The 22775-nt window shown below is 42.4% G+C and overlaps 1 protein-coding gene and 2 long non-coding RNA genes across 7 annotated transcripts in view; 2 read left to right on the forward strand and 1 right to left on the reverse strand.

Moving 5' to 3' along the window:
* PIK3C2A (phosphatidylinositol-4-phosphate 3-kinase catalytic subunit type 2 alpha) overlaps positions 1 to 22775 on the reverse strand; it is a 110536-nt gene that overhangs the window by 28124 nt on the left and 59637 nt on the right. For all 4 annotated transcript variants that reach the window (XR_008316442.1, XR_008316444.1, XM_053297263.1 and 1 more), the window contains exons 17-21: positions 15381 to 15474; positions 14167 to 14261; positions 13142 to 13322; positions 11752 to 11856; positions 10349 to 10441 (exon numbers count right to left, since the gene is read on the reverse strand). Coding sequence is in view for 2 of the 4 variants with exons in the window: in XM_053297263.1 (XP_053153238.1) it covers positions 10349 to 10441; positions 11752 to 11856; positions 13142 to 13322; positions 14167 to 14261; positions 15381 to 15474 (568 nt within the window). In the remaining 2 variants the exon portion in view is untranslated. The remainder of the gene's footprint in view (positions 1 to 10348; positions 10442 to 11751; positions 11857 to 13141; positions 13323 to 14166; positions 14262 to 15380; positions 15475 to 22775) is intronic.
* Positions 4774 to 11940, forward strand: LOC128345418 (uncharacterized). Its single transcript, XR_008316456.1, has 3 exons — positions 4774 to 5069; positions 7897 to 8137; positions 8993 to 11940. It is a non-coding gene; the product is annotated as an uncharacterized LOC128345418 (long non-coding RNA).
* LOC128345413 (uncharacterized) lies at positions 15154 to 22651 on the forward strand. Of its 2 annotated transcripts, XR_008316447.1 has the most exons (4): positions 15154 to 15746; positions 17785 to 17966; positions 18731 to 18820; positions 21595 to 22651. It is a non-coding gene; the product is annotated as an uncharacterized LOC128345413 (long non-coding RNA). The 2 variants fall into 2 exon arrangements; XR_008316448.1 differs by lacking the exon at positions 18731 to 18820.

The raw sequence follows: 22775 nt of genomic DNA on the forward strand, positions 1-22775 counted from the left end.
CACCAGATACCATTTTCTCCTGGTGGTCACAATCCTTAGGCTTGTGACGCTTCCTGGAAACATCCTTGGGCTTCTTGAAGTCGCCTTCTCCCGACTTTGCCATGTCTATCAATGCAGTTTTAGACTGCTTTTGGGCAGTTCCGCGGACATCAGGCTGTGCCTCCTTAGATACCATCAAAGTCGGAGAGCTCGATATCGACCTTAGCATCGACTTCGACGTTGAGGCTTGCGAAGTATCAGGGCGTGGTGTTGGCGGGCAGAGCGCTTCGTCATATAATGCCGCCTGAAGTCTAAGTGTCCTGTTCTGCCTAGTCTGCTTAGAGAAAGAGCAGCAAACTTTACACGCTGCGGTGTTGTGCTCCTCTCCCAGACACATCAGACAAGCTTCGTTAAGGTCTGTTGACGGAAGTTTAGCACGGCATTTTACACACCTTTTAAAGGTTTTTTTTAAACTTCCATATCCGCTCAACACAACAGCCCCCCACCAGTTCAAGTCTGTAACACAAATCCAGTCAGTTTACCGTTCCGAGGGTCAATTGCCAGTTAGTCAAACTATCTTTCATCAGAACCAGTCCGTTACACAAATCCTGTCAGCGTGCCGATCCGAGTCAAGTCCATTAAGTCAATTTAATCTCAGTCAACCAAAAGCCAAATCCGAAAGCCAAATCCAATTCCTTAAGTCAAATACTAGTCAGTAATAAGTAAGTTAAACCATTTACGAGAAGCTACAGCAACGAGGTTTGAATGCTATGGTGGTCTGCGAGAAACTTAAAAATGGACGCCCCAACCACCTCATTTAACGACTCAGCACAGCACGTGCAGGCGGGAGGGGGCGTCACGAGGAGCTAATCGATCAGCCCACGGGGTCCCTGTGCAGGCGCAGAACCCATTCCTTATGACTACAACGGATCACGATCCAGATCACAGTGATCCTTTGATTTCTCTTTGTATGAAACAAAAAAGCATTTTGAAAGCCTGAATGGCTTAGTACTGTCTAAATAGTATAAAAGAGACCTTCTAACGTCTAATGTGTGCGTAGCCTTTTCTAGAGGCATAGAAGAAGCCCTGAAAAAAAGGTGGGTAGAACAATGTCCTGGTTTAAGGGAAAGGCTGAAACAACCTTCGGGAGAAACCCATGGTCCATACACATGACAACCTTTATCTGGGTAAAATTTCATGATGGGAACGTCTATCCTGAGTGCAGTTAGTTCATTCATTCTGCGTGCTGTGGTAATGACCACTAGAAAGGCCGTCTTTTAGAGTCACAATTTTTAGTGATGCTGAGCCCAAAGGGCTCTAGAGTCAAGGCCGACAAGACAAGAGAGATGCTCCATTGGGAGACAAGTCATCTTATAGGATATAGGTTATTCAGGCCTTTTAAGAAGTTCTTGCAGCTTGGATGAGTGAAGAGACTCTTCCCATCCCAGCCTGAGTGTCTTGAGGATAAGGCAGCCAGGTGTACCTTGATAGAGACATTTGCCAGGCCGGAAGACTTAAGTGAAGTTAAATAGAATAGGACCTGTTGGACCTATTGAAACCCATTTTTTTGGTTTAAATCCATCGTTAGTGGCATAAATCCTGAACTATCTCCACTTGCTTGCATAATTGGACCTTGGGGAAGGTTTGCGTTTGTTTAGTGAGATCTGATTCAGTAGCCGATTTTCCAGGCTGTCAGGGGCAGAGTGGACATGTCTGGGTGGAGCACCAGACTGTGGTCCCGAGACAAGAGATTTGGTAGTTGAGGTAGCTGGCAATATCTGTGGTGAGCTGATGAGGGAGGTGAGGGAGGAGAGCTGGTTTGTGGTAGCAAGCATGACTTGTCCCCTTTGTTAAGCAGGGTCTGACCTGTTGGCATATGAACGGGAGACTACATGTGAGCACTGTAAGATATTCCCCTTAGGGGATTGAATCACTCTGGGAAGAACATCTGTGGTTCCAAATTCCCTTCCTGGCATCTCCAAGACAAGACAGAGAGATTCCTGCCTGCAGCTTGGAGAAGCCACTGCCAGTCTGTGAACACAATACTGAGCTAGATGGACCAATGGTCTGATTCGGTATATGGCAGCTTCCTATGTTCCTATGAGACAGTTTGAGTACCGACGGAAACCAAATTTGGTGGGGCTACCAAGGTGTTATCAGAATGCCCGACACAGGTTTTATCAATCGTCTGGCTACTACTCTGCAAATTAATGGTTGTGGATGAAACATGTAAAGAACCTCCTCAGTCCAATCTGGCTGAAAAGCATCACTGTAGTGATCAGTCACTGAACAGCCCCTCCTTTCTCCTAAGGAGTGAAGCGGAAGTGAACCCTCTCCTGACTGACAGGCTGTGACCTCTAGGGAACAGTCACTCAGCATACAGTGGGTGAGGCCTTGAGGGTCATGAGGCAGGAAGAGAAGCATGTTTTTGTGCAGAAGCAGCTAGGCAGGAGGTAAGAGCGGACGGGCAGATGGAATTTTGCTGTTTCATGGTCAACAGCCAGCCTGGAGAATTCTCTCATGGAAGGACATCTGCAGATCCCTGAGAGACAGGATTGTAGGAAGGTTGAATTCTCTTCTGGAGTTTGGGGTGAGTTCAAGAGGGAAGGAAGCCAGGGCTTCTGGAAATTTAGTCTAGGGAACCATTTGCTAGTCAGATTGCATCAGAAATTTATTTTTGCTTTTGTGTGCCTTGCATATCCTTACAGCTGTTCTATGGTGTTTTATCTATAATGCAACTAAGCTAAGAAATACTGAATCTGCACCATTCCAACAGGATGTTGCAAAATCTCTGTAAACTCTTAAAGGTGCTTTTTGTATTTTCTCACATCTATGTACTTTGCAACTGGGCAACCATGATTTTTAAAGTGTGCTGCCCCAATATCATCTGAGGGTGCTTTTTGAAGTATTCTTGCAGCTACTGAGTGTTCCTTTTACCAGTAACTACAAGCTGGGAGTCTGGAAAAGATGGCATCATGACTGGCAGCTTCGGTGGCTTCTGCCGACGAGGTTGCACTCTCTCTTCAGAGTAATTAGTTTGTTTTCAATCAGGAAGATTGATTGCAGAGAAAAGATGGAGCTGTCACCCTGGGGGCTGTCTGGCAGAGGTTTGAGGTGTGAAATGCCTTAGAATTGAAACAGAAATAAATCATGAAATGCCTTGAAGAAATGCCTGGACGAGCTCAGGAGAGACTTTCCATGAACTTCCCACCCGAAGAGAATTATTCTCTGCCATATTAGCGACTGCCTTTCCACTTTAATTCTTTTTTCTTTTCTTTCTTTTGTATTCTTGCTCTCTAAACTTTAAGAACTGTAAAGGTATTTCATTTCCCCCCCTTGAACTGAGGATTTATGGGATGTTATCTCCATTAAACATACTAACCAACCAACCAGAACAGAACAGAAAGACTCAGCTTCTAGTTAATCACAGTACTTGCTGTTAAGGATTTACAACTTTGGCAATCTTTGAGTAAAGAGCTTCATTTAACACCCTGGAATGGTCTAGGGATGCTGCCTTGATCAATTAGTTAAGCTAACTATGAAGTCAGATAATCAGAACGTTTGCTCAAGTAATTATTTCTTATGTAGGACTTTTAAGGATTTTTACATTTCTTGGAACAGATATCGAAGTTTGAAACACCTTTTTTAATTGAATAAGATGAAGACCTTATTTTATCTGGTATTGGGTTTTTTCCCTTTTATTGTAATTGCCTGGAGTTTTTAGTGGGTTTGGTTATCAGGATATTTTTACAGTGGTTAGAATGCTGGACTATGACCGGGGAGACCCGAGTTCAAATCCCCATTCAGCCATGATACTTGCTGGGTGACTCTGGGCCAGTCACTTCTCTCTCAGCCTAACCTACTTCACAGGGTTGTTGTGAGGAGAAACCTAAGTATGTAATATACCGCTCTGGGCTCCTTGGAGGAAGAGCGGGATATAAAATGTAAAAATAAATTCTTTTATGTTTCGAATTTTATTTCAAGATTTTAAATGCATGGACATTTCAGGTGAGCAGACAATGGAGTAATGAGTCAATGGATTAACATTTTACTTTTGTTTTCCTGGATGACTATCATTAATGGACTAATGAAACCTTTAACTGTCTTTATCAGAACGTTGTACGGATATGGACTGTTGCATTTATTGGAATATAAACCAAAGTGAAAAACATCTATTTTAGTTGAATAAGTTAGTCTTTTGTTCAACCCTTTTTTATTCTGCATTATTATTTGAACTTTAATAATTTTAAGATATTTTTCTTAAGATATTTTCCTTTTCTTTTGGTCTGAGGATCTGTGTGATGTCAAACTTCTACTAAAGTTAACAACCGATCAGAACAGAACTGGGGATTCAGCTTTTAAATCAAGGATTTACAATCTAAGTAATCTTGGAGTAATGAGAATCATTTAACACTCTGGAAGGGTTTACGATCTGGCTCTGAACAAGAAGAAGATGATTAAACAGGACATTTATTTAAGATTTTTAATGTACAGTATAGACATTTCAGATGAACTGATAATGAGGCAATGAGACAATGGACTAACATTTCATTACATTTTACTGGATGACTATTTTAATGGATTACAATGTTTTTATTTTCTAATGAAGCCCTTTAATAGTTTTTATTTGAACGCTGCATGGGTGTTACATGAATACTATATGAAGGTTATAAGAAGGATATTATTCAAATCAGGACTGAATTTATTTTCTTCCATTGCATTGGTGAAGAAGATGGGACTTGGAATTTAAGTTGTTGTTGTTCCCTCTGGAAGAAATTACAGAAACGAGACTGTTTGACCTTGCTCAGATCTGCTATCATGGACCTGTGAGAATTTCTTCTCCTTATCTTTTAAGCAGAACATTTGCAGACTTTGTTAGCTTGTTCTCACAAAAAGACTGAGAAGGTGGATAACTCCCCTGGTCGGCATTTTTTTATTTGCTCTGAGAACAATGGAGTTTAAATTAACTATTTCTTTTCTCTCTGGGAAGAAGAGTTTTTATTACGTTAACTATCAGCCATTAATGGATATGTATTAGTCTGGTCTCTTAGTTTTTAGAGCCTTTTATTAATTTAAAACTATACTTTTAGGTAAGTTTAAATATTAACTCTTCTTTTCCCTGTGATTATATTACATGGTAATACATTTATTCGGGATTACATTTACATTACCTAAAGATAGTGTTGCTGAAGATTTCCCCTGTGTTTATACTGTGTGATATAATCTTTAATAGGGAGTTGGTATATCATTCATTTTAATTTGAGGATTATTTAATGAAGTTGTTTTATGAAGGCCATACATGAGCTGAACATTATTATTCCCTGTATAAATCCATTGGGTGTCAAAATAGGGAATAAGGATTGACCAGTTCATTTCTCTTTTTACCTTGCGAGAGGTTTTTAAGCAGGAAACTTTTATAAAGGATTAACATGTCTGTTAAGATGATTTCTTAAAAGCAATTTTTTCAAACTTTTATGAGGGAGTTCAATAAGATTTCCTCGCGAATAACCAAGATGACGGCAAAGTTATCTTTTGAACACGAGGTGTCTCAGTCCAATTCAGGAGTTTATTCTCAGATGATTTCCGCTAAGAAAATACAATTTGAGCAACACTACATTACATTGCAGGATAATTGTTATTGACCAACAGGAGTGTGAAGATACATGTGTTACCCTGTCAGATCTTGGAAATGAGTATGTGAGATCACAGGTGGAGAAGACTGTTTATTCAGTCCTTTTTACAGTTGAACTTTCTACAAAAAGAATCAAATACAGATGGGCACTGGTCCTTTGGCATTACCCTTTCTGTGAATCTACAAGAAGGTGGATACATATGGTTTTTAGACTCAAAATAAGTTTTAACTGTATGATTTTTCCTTTCATGAGTTTCCATCAGGCTACTAATTGGATTGGCTTACAAAGTTTCTTACACATTTTTAACAGTCTCTCCTTTTCATTTTATCATAGATTATTATAATACCCTTTCTTTCCCTCTGGTTTATCATGAAGTAATCTTTTAATGCTTATTAGTTTGATAATCTGGATGTTTTTTCAACCCTTCCGTGGATTTAGAAGAGTGTGGATACATATGTTCTTAGACTCAAAATAAGTCTTAATTGCACGGGATTGGCTCACTGTCAATGTTTTTGATACACTCTCAGCAGTCCTTTTTTAAAAATTAATTTTAATTTAAATTAATCAGAGATTACTCAGATTACTCCATTGCCCTTTTTAGTTCATTTTGTCATTAGTTAATTCTTTAATACTTATTAGTTGATAACCTGAAGGATTTTGGAACTTTCTTGTTTCTGTATTCTTTTATTTTTACTCTGACCTCAATTAGGTTTTTTATGGGATCTAAACTAATTTGATTAGCTTATAAACAAAGTTTTTGATACATTTTTGGTAGTCTCTCTCTTTTTATTATTTTCAAATTAAATTAATTAGAGAAAAATCATATTTAATTACAGATTACTTTACTCCACTGCCTTTCTCCCTGCCTTTTCTTTTTCAGTTTGTCTTGAAGTAATCATTCAATACTTTTTAGTAGATAATATGCTGGACACCTGAATGACACATAAACCAGTGTGATTCAGGTTAAATTCGATGGTCACAATTGATAGTTTTTTTGTTACCTTTTCGTTGTTATATCTTTTTATTTTATTTTTTGCTTTGGACTTTACCTAGAAAGGATGTTTGGTCGGATCAGATAACTCTGATCTACCTGTGGATAATAAGATGGTAAAATTGTATTTCATTCATGGATAAGTTTGTAAACCTGTTTATCTGTGGATATTGTAAGTTTGGAGATGCATTCTATCCTTTTGATTTTATATTGTTCTCATTCTCTTTTTCTTTACTTTTTTATTTCTGTATTTAGAAAACCAATTAAAAATTATTTTTTAAAAAAGTCACTAAAAGCTGGGAAAGCCTCAGATGGAAACTGTCTATAGTATATTTGAATAAGGTTTAAAAAAAAAAAAAAAAAATCTTTACAACTTTAACCAGCCTCTAACTCAGGAAAGGTGGGCTGGAAAGGGGTTTACTCTGGTGCAAACACGCCTCAAACTTGATTGTTCAGCAACTCTACCAAGTTTTCTCACCACATGTAAGCCTGCATGTGGAGGTTTGTGTGTATTTTTTCTAATAGTAAAGATAAGAACAATTTCCCTGGAAATTCACCCAAGCCAGGGGGGAATAAGCCCTTGATAAGTGGGTGTGGTGGCAGCGTAGTATCTACCAGAAAGGTTTTGGGGAGTAGTCTTTGTGGGTGAAAGCAAGAGAGAGGATGATTCAGCTTTTTTGTTCCCCTCACGCAAGCTTGCTCTAAGACAAAGGCTGCATTAAAGGCTACAGTCACCCAGAGAGAGAGGGTTGTGACCCGCTCCGGAGCAAAACCTTTTGCACTTTGTATTCTGTGCTGTCACAAAGAGGATGATTGTAGGGTGGCCCCAGGATGTGAATAGTGGATGCAGGACTCTGTTGTGGACCTCCCGTTCATGCTGATGTTGAGGAAAAAACTGGCTGAGGTCGTCCGCAACACATTGTCCCTTTTATGTGGATGGCAATAAGATGTATCTGTTGTATGCAGACTGTTGGATACACCAGTGCCATAGCTGGAGACTGAGGGCACATAGTGACCTCGAGAGGTTTTATTGATTAATGTGGGCGATGACTGTAGTGTTGTAGTTGGACCACTTGGTCCTTCAGCAGGGGTAGGAAGGCCTTCATTCCCAAAAATACAGCAAGGAAATTGATATGTAATTCCCTTTGCTGTGGGGTCTAATGACCTTGCAGCGTGTGGGTGTTGCAGTGCGCTCCCCACCTGGTCAGGGAGGCATCCGTTGTCTCCTAGATATCTGGCACAGGTATTTGGAAGGGTACCCCCTGTAACATGTGGTGTTGATTCATCCACCAGGTCAGTGAATGTAGAATCTGTACAAGCACCACAATCAAATGGTTCTGACTGTCTACATTGGGCTTGAATACTGATAGAAACCACAACTGTAGTTTCCGCATCTTCAATCTTGTGAACGGCAATGTTGATTTGCAAGACATAATGAGCACCAACTGTCTTTGAATGCGATAGGCCCATTTTCTGGTTGAGCTTGGAATTCCAGGACCATTTCCTTGATGGTTTCGTAACGGTCCTTTAGCAGGTAAGTTTGTTTTGTTTCTGTGTCCAAAATCACACCAATATATGCTATGGACTTCTGAGGCCTTAGGTGCGACTTCTTCCAGTTATTCTCATGCCCATATCCCCTAGGAGAGATAGTACAGACATAATCTGATAATGTAACCCTTCTTTTGTTTTGGAAGCCAGGAACCAGTCATCTAGTTATGGGAAAACTGTTATCCCCATAGTTCTTAGGTGAGCCATCACAACAGCTATGCATTTTGTGAATACATGAGGTGCTGCTGACAGTCTGAATAGCAATACTGTATATTGGTACACCGACTCTCCAGCTATGAAGCAGAGTTACTTCCGGTGGTCGTTCCCTATGCCTATATGAAAGTATGCATTTTTGAGATCCAGCATTGCCAGCCACTGCTGCTAGAAAAGGAGTAGCAGTACATACTGTAACGCTATCATTCTGAACTTCCTTGTGCACACAAATTTGTTCAGGTGATGCAAGTCCATAATCGGGCAGATGCCCCAATCCCTCTTCGGGATTTGGAAGTACCTGGAGTAGAACCTGTCCCTTCTCCATGTCCACTGCACTGGGGCAAGAACCTTTTAAATGTGGTGGAAGAAGGTGTACTGTTGCTGGAGTCGAGATTGAGAGCAAGGTATGCACCGTAGATGGGTTCAGTCCCCCTTCTTCATCATTAGGTTCAGCTTCAAGATCAAAGATTGGCATTGGAGAAATTTTTTTGGTACCGAGGGATGATGTTCTTCGATGCTGAAAGAATCAGAGTGTGCAACTTTGGAGAGGTAGCCCCAACCATAGCTGTCAGTGTTGAAGGTCCTGGCAAATCAGCCGGGAATGATGGTGCCTGTTTCACCCCCACAGGTGTTGGGTCTGGGTGTTGGAGGTCTCGATACTGACACACTCGGCGTTGAAGACCTAGAAGTTGGTGTGGACTTTGATATCAAGCGAGTCGACTGGAGTCCGGATGGAGACAGCATCGACTTTGAGAGCCATAGCCATTCTGTCCTCCGGGTGCGATGTGTGTCTCTTGCAATCCAATCTTGGAGTGGAGCCATGAAGAGGTCTGAACACCAGGGTCGGGGTTTTAGACCATTTTAGTTGTACAGACCCAAGCCGAATGCCCCAATGTTGATGCATTTGATGTAAAAGTGGTTTCAGCTTTTGGTGTTGACTTTTGGTGTTGACTGATTCAGGGCGTCACCATACAGCGTATCACGCAACCTGAGAGGCCCATTATAAATATAATAATTAATCATCATCATCATCATCATCTAGTTTGCTTTGAAAAAGACATGCATATCTTGCATGCCAAAGTATTATTTTGCGCCCCAAGGTAGATCAGCCAGGAATCATGCCTATCCTGGGAAGGCAACTTGGTTCCACATTTAAAAGATTTCTTCTCTATTTTCGAAGCCATGTCCATTCCGCGTCTTAGCCCACAAATAGTCCGTTTTCCGAAGAGTAGTCAAAACCAGTCTGATAGTCAAAATCCTCACAGAAAAACCAAAGAGTAGTCAAGAAACAGTTTGGGTCAGAGGAAATAATATACGACTCTCTCTCTCTCTCTCTCTCTCTCTCTCTCTCTCTCTCTCTGAAACAATATACTACTATACTATGTGTGTGATCGCTACGGTGGTTGAAAAGGAACTAACGAAGTGTGCCCAGCCCCACCTTTTATACTCCCATGATAAGCACATGGGGGCAGAGTCTGGATGCCAAGAGGAGCGAGAGCACTTGGCTGTGAGGTTCCTGAGCAGGCGCAGTACCTATTCTTATGCGTTACAATGGATCACAATCCATATATGCTAGTACTGGTGGCACTGGATACTTTGTATTCATCCAGCAGACCTTTCTGTTTAAACGGTAAGACTCCATAACAGATCACAGAATGCATTTAACACTGTGGAGTTTCATATAACACTGGACTGGAGGTGGGAAGAATATGGATTTTGCTCCTTGAGAAACAAGTCCAAATCCTTACAAGCAGAGCTAGGTGTGCCATTCCTAATATTTGCAAAGTAGTCTTGAATAGCTGTGACCATTAACACAACCCTACCTATATTTCAAGGACATAGCTTCTTTCTATTTCCAAGTCTCTTTGAAAAGGAGAATGCTTTGCACATGTAGAGAACATCAGTTAATCACTATTTAAAAAGATTAATGGAATTTTCATTACTTTGAAACTGTATTTCTGTCCAGCTCAATCAAAAAATGTACCTTAAACATTACATTGATTTCTTCTCCCAAGGGATCTACATTCACCAAAGCAACCTTCAGAGGCACTGCATTAGAACTGAAGTAGGAACATGTCTGTCAAGACAGTTTACATTAAATTACCACAGGATTAGGATTACTGGTAACAACACCACAAAAAGGTTGTAGGCAGATTTCCAAGTATGTTTCATAAAATAATTTTCAGTAGCAATGAAAAAAAGAGAACCATACAGGATACTATGGTTTACCAGTGCCAACTCATGACATTAGCCAATGATGATACCCACTTCTTTCCCTCCCCTCTCCCCTGTCCAACCCCTGCTATTAAAACCACACTGCTTTCTTCCTCCTTTCAAATCTCAACAGCTTTCTTATTGGGAAGGGAAAAGGAAAAGCTGCAGTGTGCCATTTGCCTTCCTTCCTCAGCAGGCCCGCCATAGGATGGCTGCTGGGTGGGCTACTGTGCTGCCCTTGAGAACTTGCCCACAGTCTGCCACTTGAAGTGGCCCTCTTCACACTGCTTCATAGTAGGGCTGGTCTTAATGGTCCAAATTAAAAGAAGGGTTTATGGTGGGATTCCGCCCCCCGCCTCCACAGATTATTTTCAATTTCTAATGGTTTTACAGAGATGCTGTGGAATTGGAATAAGATGATTTATAACAGTATATACCTTTACTTGTTTGTATACCTAATTCCTAAATTTCAATGTTTGTTTTAAAACAAATGATACATCCAGCCTTCATTGTTGCAAGAATTTTTTTTTGCATAAGAATGTGGTTTTGAACAAATTCCTATTCCTTCCCCATGACTGTGAACCCACCCTCACTTCTTCAGCATTTTAGTAGTTGTCAAAATTATGAAATTTGAAGACACAAGTACTGCAGACAAGTGCAGCCATGAAATGAAGTTGTATTCAGATATCCAGAATTTATCTTATTTGTGTATTCTTTAGCTTTTTCAAAGTACATACCCCAAATCCCCATATATAGAATTTCAATACAACATCCCCGAGCCATGGTAGCTAAATGGGACCTCCCATATTCAGATGCAAAATATCTGCGAGTACCAAGTGATGGGAACAAAGAGTATGCTCTTGCCTTCATGTCCAGCCTGTGAATTTGCCAGAGGCACTTAGCTGGCCCCTATTAGAAACAGAATGTAGGTCTAGATGGCCTGTTCCAGTAAGCAAGTTAAGTTCTTATCTTCCTTTTACAGATTCAAATTCTCCTTCAAACATTAAAGTTTCTACCCATCTACATTAATTGCCTTGCATGGAGGATGGTGCTAAAAGATGGTTGAAACTGCATCCTTTTGATATTCCACCTTCTGGTGATTCTTGCAGCAATTATTATAATATGTAGATATGTAGTACACTAGGAAAAAATAGAAATTTAGACATGCCATACCTTTACATTCAGTTCTTTTGCGACAAGGCTGGGACTGAGAGGCAAACGGCATTTGTTTTTTAAGAAAAAGGACTGAACACGTTCCATTCCATTTTGCAAGACGGTCTGTTAATGAACAATGTAGAATTAAAAATGTAAGTGAGATACTGAGAAATGTTTTTGTTTAAGTGTATTTTTAGTAATACAGGCTAAGACATTTCAATATTCATATTCAGAATGATCATGTTTGTGAGATAGCCACAAGAAGGTATGCATTTCTATTTATAAAATTTCACTCCATGACAATACTCCTTACTCTGTCAAAGAAATGTAATACAGGTGGCCCTTGTTATCCAGTTTCAACAACTGCGGTTTCATGTATCCGTGGACGGGTCTTAGAGACCCAGTTTCTTTATCCACGGTACAGGAGAACCTCAGTATTTGCGGGGGTTCCATTCTCCACAGTTACCACGGATAAGGAAACTGTGAAAACTAAGTAAATATGTCTATGGGATGGAGGGGGGTTAGGTTCCCGGAGGTTAAAAAGAGTACCAAAAATGGGGGAAATTACCTTAAAAACATGAGGGGAAGTGCCATACTGTGCTCAGTATGTGCTCAGCTGTCCAGCAGTGCCCCCAAAACACTGCCATTCACTGATCCCCCCCCCCAAATAAATCACATACCCCCTTCACTAGAACTAGCCTGAAACAGGTAAAATTGCCCAAAATCATGGGGGGGGGGATGTCCTACTGTGCTCAGTATGTCCCCAGACATCTAGCAATGCCCCCCAAATGCCTTTTGCTTAAAAAAAAACAACCCCACACATTTCCCCCCTGTATTTTAAACGGAGCCAGAAAATTGCTCCCTTACACAAAATGGTGGGTGGAAATTACCTGAGGTCATTTCTGCCCATCCTTGACCTGTGGATACGTGAAAATTACCTTTCTTTCCGTTTTCTTCCATGCATACCAAGGTCGGGTGCCAATTACCTGACTGCAGATACCCAACGCCATGGATACTGAATCTGTGACTAACAAGGTACTCCTGTATTTTTATTTTAAGGCAAGATTTACCTCTTTGAAGATTTGAGTGGCTGGAAATGACCTCCGATCATTTTACAGTGCAGAGCCATGTTGTGGCTCTTAAAAAAAATAAATCCCACAATTTTGGGGGGAAACCAGAGGAATTGGGGCTTGGGGGGCACTGCTGGAGAACAAGCTACAGTACTTTATCTTATTTCTGCCACCCACCCCACTGCTTTTTTAGCCCTTTGTATGTGTGTAGGAACTGAATATAAGCATAGGATGGATCCTATATATAAAACATGATTGTAGCTGTAACATGAAGACTGACCAACTCTGTTAGTTGAGCTGGCTTTCACTGAGAGAGAAACGCTGCTAGCTTAACTAACCTGTCTAGCAGATCCACTTGTTTGCTTTACTTTTTCTGCCACCATTCCCAGGATCTGTACCAATCTTGTCTGCTTTTCCAGCTCTTCTCTTAGTCTTTTGCCACAGACCGAAAGGAAGGCACCAAGGATGTGCTCATACTTTACACCATGTTTGATATCATGTAAGGCATCTTTCAGTAACCTGAAATATTACATAATATTAGCTGGGCTTTCTTCAAAGTGTGTTCACACAAACACACACAAGTCCCCTAGTTACTTAATTTCATGCTGCAATAACTAGGTTTTAAAATATCACAAGGTGCTAGGGCGATTGTGATATACAGGGTAACATAGAACACAAACAGCACAGGACAGGGAGGAGGAAGATACAGATCACATTAACTAGGCAGACATATATAGCATCCATGTCACACGTTATATGTATACTGAAGTGGAAGGCAGGGGGAAAGACACAGGATGATGGAATGGGAATTTACATTAGGATTTCTGATGCCATCTCCCTCTCCAGTACTGCTGCATGGGGTTCTCAGCTTCCACAGAGGATTCATACCCTGGACCTTTAGAGAATGTGTGGAAATACACAAACTACTTTTTATTGTTGTATCCAAATCCATACCATTTGAAACCAGTATTCACACAATTTAGGTAATGCTAACACAAATGTATGATTTAGCTACCTGTGTGCACTAGATTAATTGGGAATTTCTTAATAAGAATTGTGTTGCTTAAGGTACAGAATGATTTATGAACTCCACTCAGTTTGAGAGAGACTTCTGTGCACTTTGGTACTTACTACAATTTAACCTAGCCTGCTGGAAGAGAAAGACGGGGCCCAGGGGACATCAGAAAGCACGTTAAGTGCACTTAAGATTTATTGAAACATCCAATTAAAAATATTCCCAGTGATGACAGCACAGATTTTTCTGTACTATAAAGCAGTGTGAGCCTTAAACACCATTTTATTTGGAAAATAAAGAAAATGTGCCTGAGAACAGATGACAAAAAAGGAAGGTAAATATTCTTACCAATATAAATAGTGTGCTATTCGAATATTTCCTAATGCTCGGGCCAAAAGGAATCTGACTAGAGAGTTGTCCAAATAAGTTTCATGTTTTAGTGCCTAGACACATTAAAAAAAAGTTTAACACAACAGAGTTAGAAGCGAAGAATTAGGAACAGCTCTTATTTGAGGGGCTTCCGAGTAGAACAGCATATTACTAAAGACAAAATTGAGTTGACTAGGTATAGCTAGATACTTTGACTTTTAGGTATTTTTAAAAATAAAATGATCCAGCTCAGGCAGAAGCTATGCTTCATTTGGAAAAGCCCCCCATGTCCCATAATATGAACTAAAGGATTTAGTTTTATTAAAGTAAAAGGTAAAGTGTGCCATCAAGTCGATTTCAACTCCTGGCACCCACAGAGCCATGTGGTTGTCTTTGGTAGAATACAGGAGGGGTTTACCATTGCCTCCTCCCACACAGTATGAGATGATGCTTTTCAGCATCTTCCTGTATTGCTGCTGCCTGATATAGTGTCAGCAGAAATTCGAACTGGCAACCTTCTGCTTGTTAGTCAAGCATTTCCCTGCTGCGCCACTTAAGGTACAGACCTGCAAATATATTTCTCCTGTGGGCACTTATCTTCTGTGCTTAACATCCTTTCCACATACCCAGTTTACTAACCACACCTCCTCTCCTTCCACTAGGACTGCTATACTGTTCCAAAAACCAGATTGTCCTGGGTTGCTTGTTCAGCTCAGGAAAAACAAGACCACCACATCACACTGGCTGCACATACTGTACTCTCTTCTGACATTAAGTGTCCAAGATGCTCTTTCTCCAGGCCCTTAAGGTGGAGGGGGGGCTGGGGTAAGTAGCAGGAGTAGATGGAGAGAACACATTCACATATGCAACCACTATAGCTCTACACCAACTTATTGTATCAATACAGAAACAGCACAAAATTATCCTAGTTGTTCAGCTTAAGAGTGGCAGAATAATCATCTGGGATTGCATGGAAGTGGCATGAGAGAAGTAGGTGGCCAGAAGGAAGAGTAGGTGCAGTTTGTCTTTTTAGAGCAACCACTACTTATTCCAAACAAATGTCAGATTGTGGCTGACTTAGACTCTAATTAAATGCTTTACTCTAAAAAACAACAACTCATAGTTATTTTGTGAAACAGTAAAATGCCAGTATTTTTTTCTCTTCAAAATGTTTAATGCATAATACACCTCACCTGCACAAACTGGGGAAGAAAGTCAGCAAGTTCATCATCATTTATTGCCTCAATCCACTGCACAGCTTTTGTTCTTACTTCCTGATCTGCAAAACTATAATGCAAAAAATAACCACTAATGAAAAACAGGTTGCTTACCTGTAACAGATGATCTCTGTGGGGATCCATAGTCACTCACAACTGGGTCTTCTGTGCCTGCGCAGGAGTCCTGTGGAGGAATCTATAGCTCCAATTAGGTGCTCTCTGTCTCTTTAAAGCATAGGGATACCGGAGCCTATAAAGCAGACTGTAGAGTGCCTCCAGTTCCTGAATCGGCCGCTGCGAAGAGACTGACATTGAGAGAAGAACACCATGAAAAAACTACAGGTAAGTCAATACAGAGGTACACTAGCAGAGGGGATGGCTGGGTGGGTGTTCTGAGTGATCATGGATCCCCACAGAGATCATCTGTTACAGGTAAACAACCTGTTCATCTCTGTAGGGATCCATGGTCCCTCACAACTGGGTGAGTGACTAGCTTCCACACAGGGGGTGGATGCTAGCAATTACAGTACGTTCTTCAAAACCTCCCACCCAAAGTTGGCTTCAGAAGCAGAGCGCAAGTCCACTGTGTAGCGTTTTAAACAAAAGGCAGGGCTGAAGACCAAGTGGCAGCTCTACAAATGTCAGTTATGTGGGCTGCTGAGGTAAGCATGGCCCTGGTAGAGTGGGCCCTGACCTTGGCAGGAGGCTGAACACCTTGCTTTTTTAACAGAAGAAAATGAGTTGCACAAACCAATTTGATAGTCTCTGTCTGGAGAGGAAGATGAGCAGCTTGTTTGAGTGTCAGAATGCTTGTGTGTGGTCCAGGAAATATAGGAGGCATCTTTGAATATCTAAGGTGTGCATGGAGCATTCCAAGGGTATAGACGGATTGAGGAAGAATGTAGGAAAGATAATGTACTGGATGATGCGGAAATCAGAGAAACTTAGGATGGAAGGCAGGGTCAGGACAAAGAACCACCCTGTCTGTGTAAAATTTGGTACAGGGAGAGAATCAGCTGTCAAAGTGGTGAGTTCGCTGACCCGTCTAGCCAAAGTGATAACAATGAGAAAAGATGTCTTCAGGCACAACAGTTTTATCGAGGATGTAAGAAGAGGTTCAAACAGGGCCTCTGTGAGTGTGGATAGCACTAGGCTCCATGGCTCCACTGGCTCCCGAACCGGAGAGTAGATATTGCTGATTCCCCTCAAAAAAAGTTAAGAGTCAGGGTGGACAAAAACTGACTTGCCATTCAAGCTGGGGTGGCGAGCCGATGTAGCCACAAGGTGGACTTTAGGGGAAGTATTAGAGAGGCCCAAACCTTTGAGATGTGAGATACAGTAGTATTTGTTGGATAGATGCCTGGAAGGGTTCAAAATCTTTCAAAAATGCATAAGATAGGAAATGCTTCCATTTGCGCATATAGTCTCTTCTAGTAGAGGCTTTCCTCTCATTCAACAGAATCTCATCTAAAATTTCAGCCTCCACACTGTCAGGGAGAGAGTGTGAACAGCGTGGTGCAGGACTAAGCCCCTGTCTCTCGTCAGTAGGTTTTTCTGCAATGGAAGACGGAGATAATTGCCCTTGGATAATCTTAGTAGAACTGGGAACCATGGCTGTCTGGGCCACCAAGGGCAGACCAAAATGCACTGACTCTGTTCTTGAAGAATTTTCCCCACTACCTTGGACATTAGCGGGAAGCAGGGGGTAGAGGTAGTACAGCCTGTCCTTCCATTGTAACTGGAAGGCATCTTCTAGGGAGTTCGTGCTGATGCTTGCCCTGGAATAGAATGAATTATATTTTGTGTTTTGTTCTGTGGCAAATAGATCAGCATTAGTGATGCCCTAAGTGTCAAAAATTTCAGAGAGGATGGAGTCATTTAGTTCCCACTCACGGAGGATCAAAAAAGATATCCCTACTGAGCAAGTCAGCTAGAATATTATCCTCCCCTTTAATATGAATGGCAATAGGATTGATCTCATGCAGTAGGCACCATTCCCACAACAGAAGGGCTAGGATATTCGGGTATCTCGAGACGGTCCCTCCTTCAGTGTTCAGGTAGGCAATAGCCGTGGTGTTATAGAGATGAACCTGACCACTTGCCCTTGTATGATAGGAAGGAAGCCTTTAAAAAGGCGAGGAAAACCACTTATAGCTCCAGAAAGTTAATTTGGAGCTCCTGCTGATGGAGGTTCCACAAGCCCTGCATCTGCAGGGGACCACAATGTGCGCCCCAGCCTTGTAGAGAGGCGTCAGTGGTGACTGAGGTCACGAGGGTCAGAACATAGAGACACCTTGTGAAAGGGAGTCAGGCATAGCCCACCAAGTAAGATCCCAGACAACAGCATCAGCATCACTAACCACTTCATCTGACTGTCCAGGTTCGATCTGAAGATAGAGAACAGCCACATTTGAAGTCTCCGCATTCGAAGACTGGCGTTGGCCACCGTCGTGGTGCATGAGGCCATCAGGCCCAGAAGGTGCTGTATGGAGCGGGCCCTCTGCCTGGGTGAGGCCTGGAAAGCTGCAACCAGGGCTGAAATGGAGTGGATGTGTTCGATGGGTAAGCCTTCTGACCACATACAGGACAGCACCAATATACTGGATTGTGCACTGAGGGGTCCAGACAGACTTCTTGAGGTTGAAACTGAGGCCCGGATCTGCTAGGAGAGAGAGAATGTGAGCTGAAGGTTGTAAAAACAGGCTCAATTCCTCTTTGGCCAGGATAAGCCAGTCATCCAAAAAAGGAAAAATTGAAAACGCCCCGCATGCACAGATGTGCAATCACTGTGTCCATATATTTGGTAAAAAATCTGGGGGCAGTACATATACCAAAACAGAACACCTTGTATTGGTATATCCATGTATCTAGGCAAAAGCGCAGAAACTGACGATGGCGGGGCCTTATGGAAATGTGGACGTATGCTTCCTTTAAGCCAAGGGAGACAAAGCACTCCTCTTCCTAAGGGAGCGGGAGGATAGCCTGCTGGGATATCATACAGAATTTGCCAGCTCAAATGAACTTGTTCAATCCCCTTAGGTCTAAAATAGGGTGAAGTCCTCCATCGTGTTCAGAAACCAGGAAGTATCTGGAGTAAAAGCCAGAATACACAGAGCAGGTTGGAACAAGTTCTATGCACAAGTGGGGAGAGTTTCTAATTCTATGGCATAGTCGGAGGCAACTATGCACAACACCCAGGCATTCAATGTTATAGGACGCCAGGAAGGGAACAAGGTGGATGGAATCAAGGGGGAGAGGACAGAGATACTTCCAGGACCTCTAGGTTAAAAAGCCTGCTTAGGTTGATCCTGTTTGGATTTTTGCAGTGTTGGAAGAGGCATTTGGAGAACTGTCAGGAGCCTCGTCTAAAGATGCTCCTATCTTGAGAAGGTTTATATTCTGTAATGCAGCCTGAGGTAAAGCAAAGGTCTTAGGTACAGAGACTTTCTTAGCTTGACCATCATGTCATTGGTATCCTTGGAGAATAGCCATCACGGTCAAAGGACAGGTTTTCAATCTTGTCCTTCATATTGACTTCTAAAAGGCATGGAGCAGAGCTATGCATGGTGGTGCAACACCTGAGCCTGCCAACAACTTAGATTCGGTCTCCATCAGATGCTTGGCAGTGCTGAGGCATTGGTGAGTCAAGTCAGCCGATTTGAAAGTTGAATTTGAAAGGCTCAGGCAAGTCATCAGCATCATCCTTCAAGAAGTCCCACAGAGACTGCTGATTTTTGACATGCGTGCCATATAGTTGGCTATCTTCAGCGAGAGACAAGAGACAGAGTAGAATTTCCTTGCCACTGAACCCAGCTTCTGGCCCTCCTTGCCTACCGGAGTGGAATGTTTACACAAGGATTTTGACTGCAGAGCGCAATCCACAACAAGAGAGTTGGGGGCTGGGGGCTTAAATAAAAGTGGACACAAAGCCTCCTGGACTCTGTAGAGGCTTTCCAAGGTCTTACATGGAAGTGTGGAAGTTACTGGAGTAGCCCAGGTGGATTTGGAGGCTGCAACGAAGGCAGGAAGCATTAGTAGAGCTGTAGGATGGGCCACTGACGTTGAGGACAAATAGTCATAGACTGGGTCCTTAATTGAGGACTCTGAAGGAGACATCTCCAGGCCCAAGGCCTTTGCCATTTCTTGTATTTGAACCCTATAAGACTGAGTCTCCTTGGCTGGGGAGTTTGAAGGAGGATTCTCCACGTTGTCATCTGGAGAGGTGCCAAGGGGGACTTCAGAGATGTCAGAGCCAGGTAGCAATAGCAATAGCAATAGCACTTACATTTATATACCGCTCTATAGCCGAAGCTCTCTAAGCGGTTTACAATGATTTAGCATATTGCCCCCAACATTATGGGTACTCATTTTACCGACCTCGGAAGGATGGAAGGCTGAGTCAACCTTGAGGTACAGAAGAATTCGTAGACTCATTGTCCGTGTCCAGGTCTTCCAGACCAGGAGCCTCAGGCCATGGTTCCACCAGAGGAGTAGGGACCCTAGGGTAGACCGGTTCTGAAGATGCCACAGGTGGTTCTGGAGTAGGTGGAGGGGCCCTCAGGGCTGGGGCTGGTGGCCCTGAGGGATTCCAAGGTGTAAAAGCACGCTTGAACAGGACGTTGGCATCAGGGGTAGGGGGAACCGAGAGAGCAGCCCTAAGTTTCATAGACTTCCACAGCCTGTACTCTGCAAAGTTGTAGGGGAGGCCAGGGAATCCATAAACAGAATTGGACCTAAAGCGCTCCTCAGCACGCAGATGGCCGAGTCAGGTGCCAGGTGAACTGAAATAGTTTAGAGATCTCGTGGGGATATGTGGCACTGAATAATGGTAGCATTCTCACCATGGCATGGAAGGAAAGCACAATGGTGTCTCTCTTGTAGGGTTGCCTAAGGGTGTCCTAGGAATTGGTAAAGGTGATCTGGAGTCATCATTGCCTAGGCCTTGAGAGAGTGTGGTATTGGAAGGTATGGAGCTGGCTGATCCCAGCAATCTTTCCAGCTCCTGCCTGAGAAGGGGTGATAAAGCAGGAGATTCTTTCACAGGAGTATTCCTCTGCAGCATTTGACTAGGAGACAGTTGAACTGGGGATTCAACAAACGGTGTAATAGGAGAAGGAGGTCATGAATGAACTGGTGAAAGTCCTGCAGAAGAGGCTTGGGTAGGACCCGGTAGAAATGCAAGCATCAAGCGTGTTGTCGATGCCAAAGCTGTTGATGTCAGAACAGACCTCTTCAGCGCCGGAGCAGTCCTTGGCATCGAGGTCGAGGGTGGTGAGGTCTGGATCTTCAATGCCAAAGTGCCATTTTCCAAAGATCTCCTATCCCTCGTCGTCTGAGTGCTTGGTTTCAAGGTCCTCGAGATCGTAGCTTTAGAAGTTGATGCCTTGGAGCTCTAGTTCTTAGATGAGTAAGTCGTCCCTGGTTGCGCAGAGAATGGTGAAGGAGTCTTAGCTAGCAGCAAGACAGATGCTTATCCCAGGGTTGATGTCGATGCCTTTTTGTGGCATTGATATCCAAGGCTGCTGACTCTGAGCCCTTTTTATGCGCATGTTCGGAGGAAGGTCTCTTTCGCATTTATACTTGTGAGAGCCCTCATGTCCCTTATCCATAGGCTTCTTAAAAATTCCTCCCCTATGCTTATCGGGAGCCAAGTGAGATGATGTCGAGGTGGACATCAACAGTGTCAAAGGGCCAGGCGTCAAGGTCCTTTGTGGCAATGGTGGGCTTGGTCTTGGGAGTCCCAGGACAAAAAATATTTTCATGGAGAGAAGCTTTTAAACGTAACTCTACTAAGTCAGGGTTTCCCCCCTTAAACTACAGGCAAACTCTGCAGTGCTGGTGTTGTGGCCATTACCTAGACCGATAAGGCAGTCTGCATGACCATCCGAAGTGCCTTTATATGTAGCACATCATTTAAAAGTTTTTTGGGGGAAAGACATAATCAAGGTCAAAAACAGTCTGAGTCAGCCAAAAAATGAGACAAAAATATTTCCAAAACTAGAGGATTTAACAGAGAATGTCCTTAAAGAAGTCCAAGGTTACAAGTTTGGAGGTGGGGCGGGAAATCACCAGAGAACAGTCAGACAGTCCAAGTAAAAAACACAGAGAAAAATAGAGAAAATACCGTGGTCAGAAGCAGTCCAAATCGAGTGCAATAAGTCAATTTTTAAAAATCTTACTTTCTTCACAGGAATAAGGGGAAAGGAGCATACCTTCCATGAGGCAGCACAAGTGGTGGACGAGAAGGAACTGAAGAGGGAGGCACTCTACAGTCTGCTCTATAGGCTCTGTTATTCCTACACCTTATAGGGACAGAGAGCGCCTAATCGAAGCTATAAATTCCTCAGTGGGACTCCCGTACAGATGACCCAGTTGTGAGGATCCCTACAGAGATCTGTATTTAATTTAAGTGTGAAAAGAATATACATCCCTAGAAAGTTTTTGAACAAATGCCGCTGTATCTATTGAGGAAGAATCTGAATCAGTTCTCAGTCCACATCTGCAGGGGGGCTCAGTAAATTTTCTTGAGAACTCTCAAGAACCCTCACTGTGCCGGGACTGCTAAAGCAATTCAGCAAATGCATAAGCTAAAGTCACTCTTCGAATCATCAGAAAAGATATATTGGCTGACACTATAGGCAGTGACCTGTTGATGTGATCAGCTGTGTTCAGACAGAAAGCCTTCAGAGTAGTTGCTCTGCAAGTCTGATGGGCAGGGATCTTCACACAACCCTCAAGGACTTATCTCTGGCAGCAAACACCACTTTTGCGGGAAGGGGAGAGAATTGAAAATCCAATCCCCTCTCATTCTCATTCTCTGCATGTTCCCCTGCCCATCAGACTTGCAGGGCAACTTCTCTGAAGGCTCCTTACCTCAAGACAGTTCTGATCCCATCAACAGGCCACTGTCATCATGTCAGGCACTGGATTGGACTACACAAATAAAAGTGACTAATAATTATCTCTCTCTATAAAAACGACAAGAAAGGACACAATATCCTGTCATCTTTCATTCTGCTTTGAAGGCCTGTTGATCAGATCTTGAACACAGTTCTATATACTGATTATCAGCTTAACATTGGCCTAACATCCTCCAAATGCTAACATTAACAACATGGTTTGCGTACGTTCTGGTTTCCGATTCCCGAACATGTATTTTTTGACATAACATAGTACCCTCAGGATCAAGCTGCAAGTTTAGTAAATTAATGATTTAGAACTGTAACACTTACAAAGAGAAGAAGCATTTAATCATTTGTGGACTTTAAACATTGACATGGAAACTAAAGTGCTCTAAAATCATACTTCACAGACCCACTTGAAACTTCCACTAAACCAGCAAATTGTCTGCAAGTTAATGGATTATTAGTG

This window comes from Hemicordylus capensis, chromosome 1 (genome assembly GCF_027244095.1).
Source record: "Hemicordylus capensis ecotype Gifberg chromosome 1, rHemCap1.1.pri, whole genome shotgun sequence".
In the NCBI taxonomy this organism is placed as follows: domain Eukaryota; kingdom Metazoa; phylum Chordata; class Lepidosauria; order Squamata; family Cordylidae; genus Hemicordylus; species Hemicordylus capensis.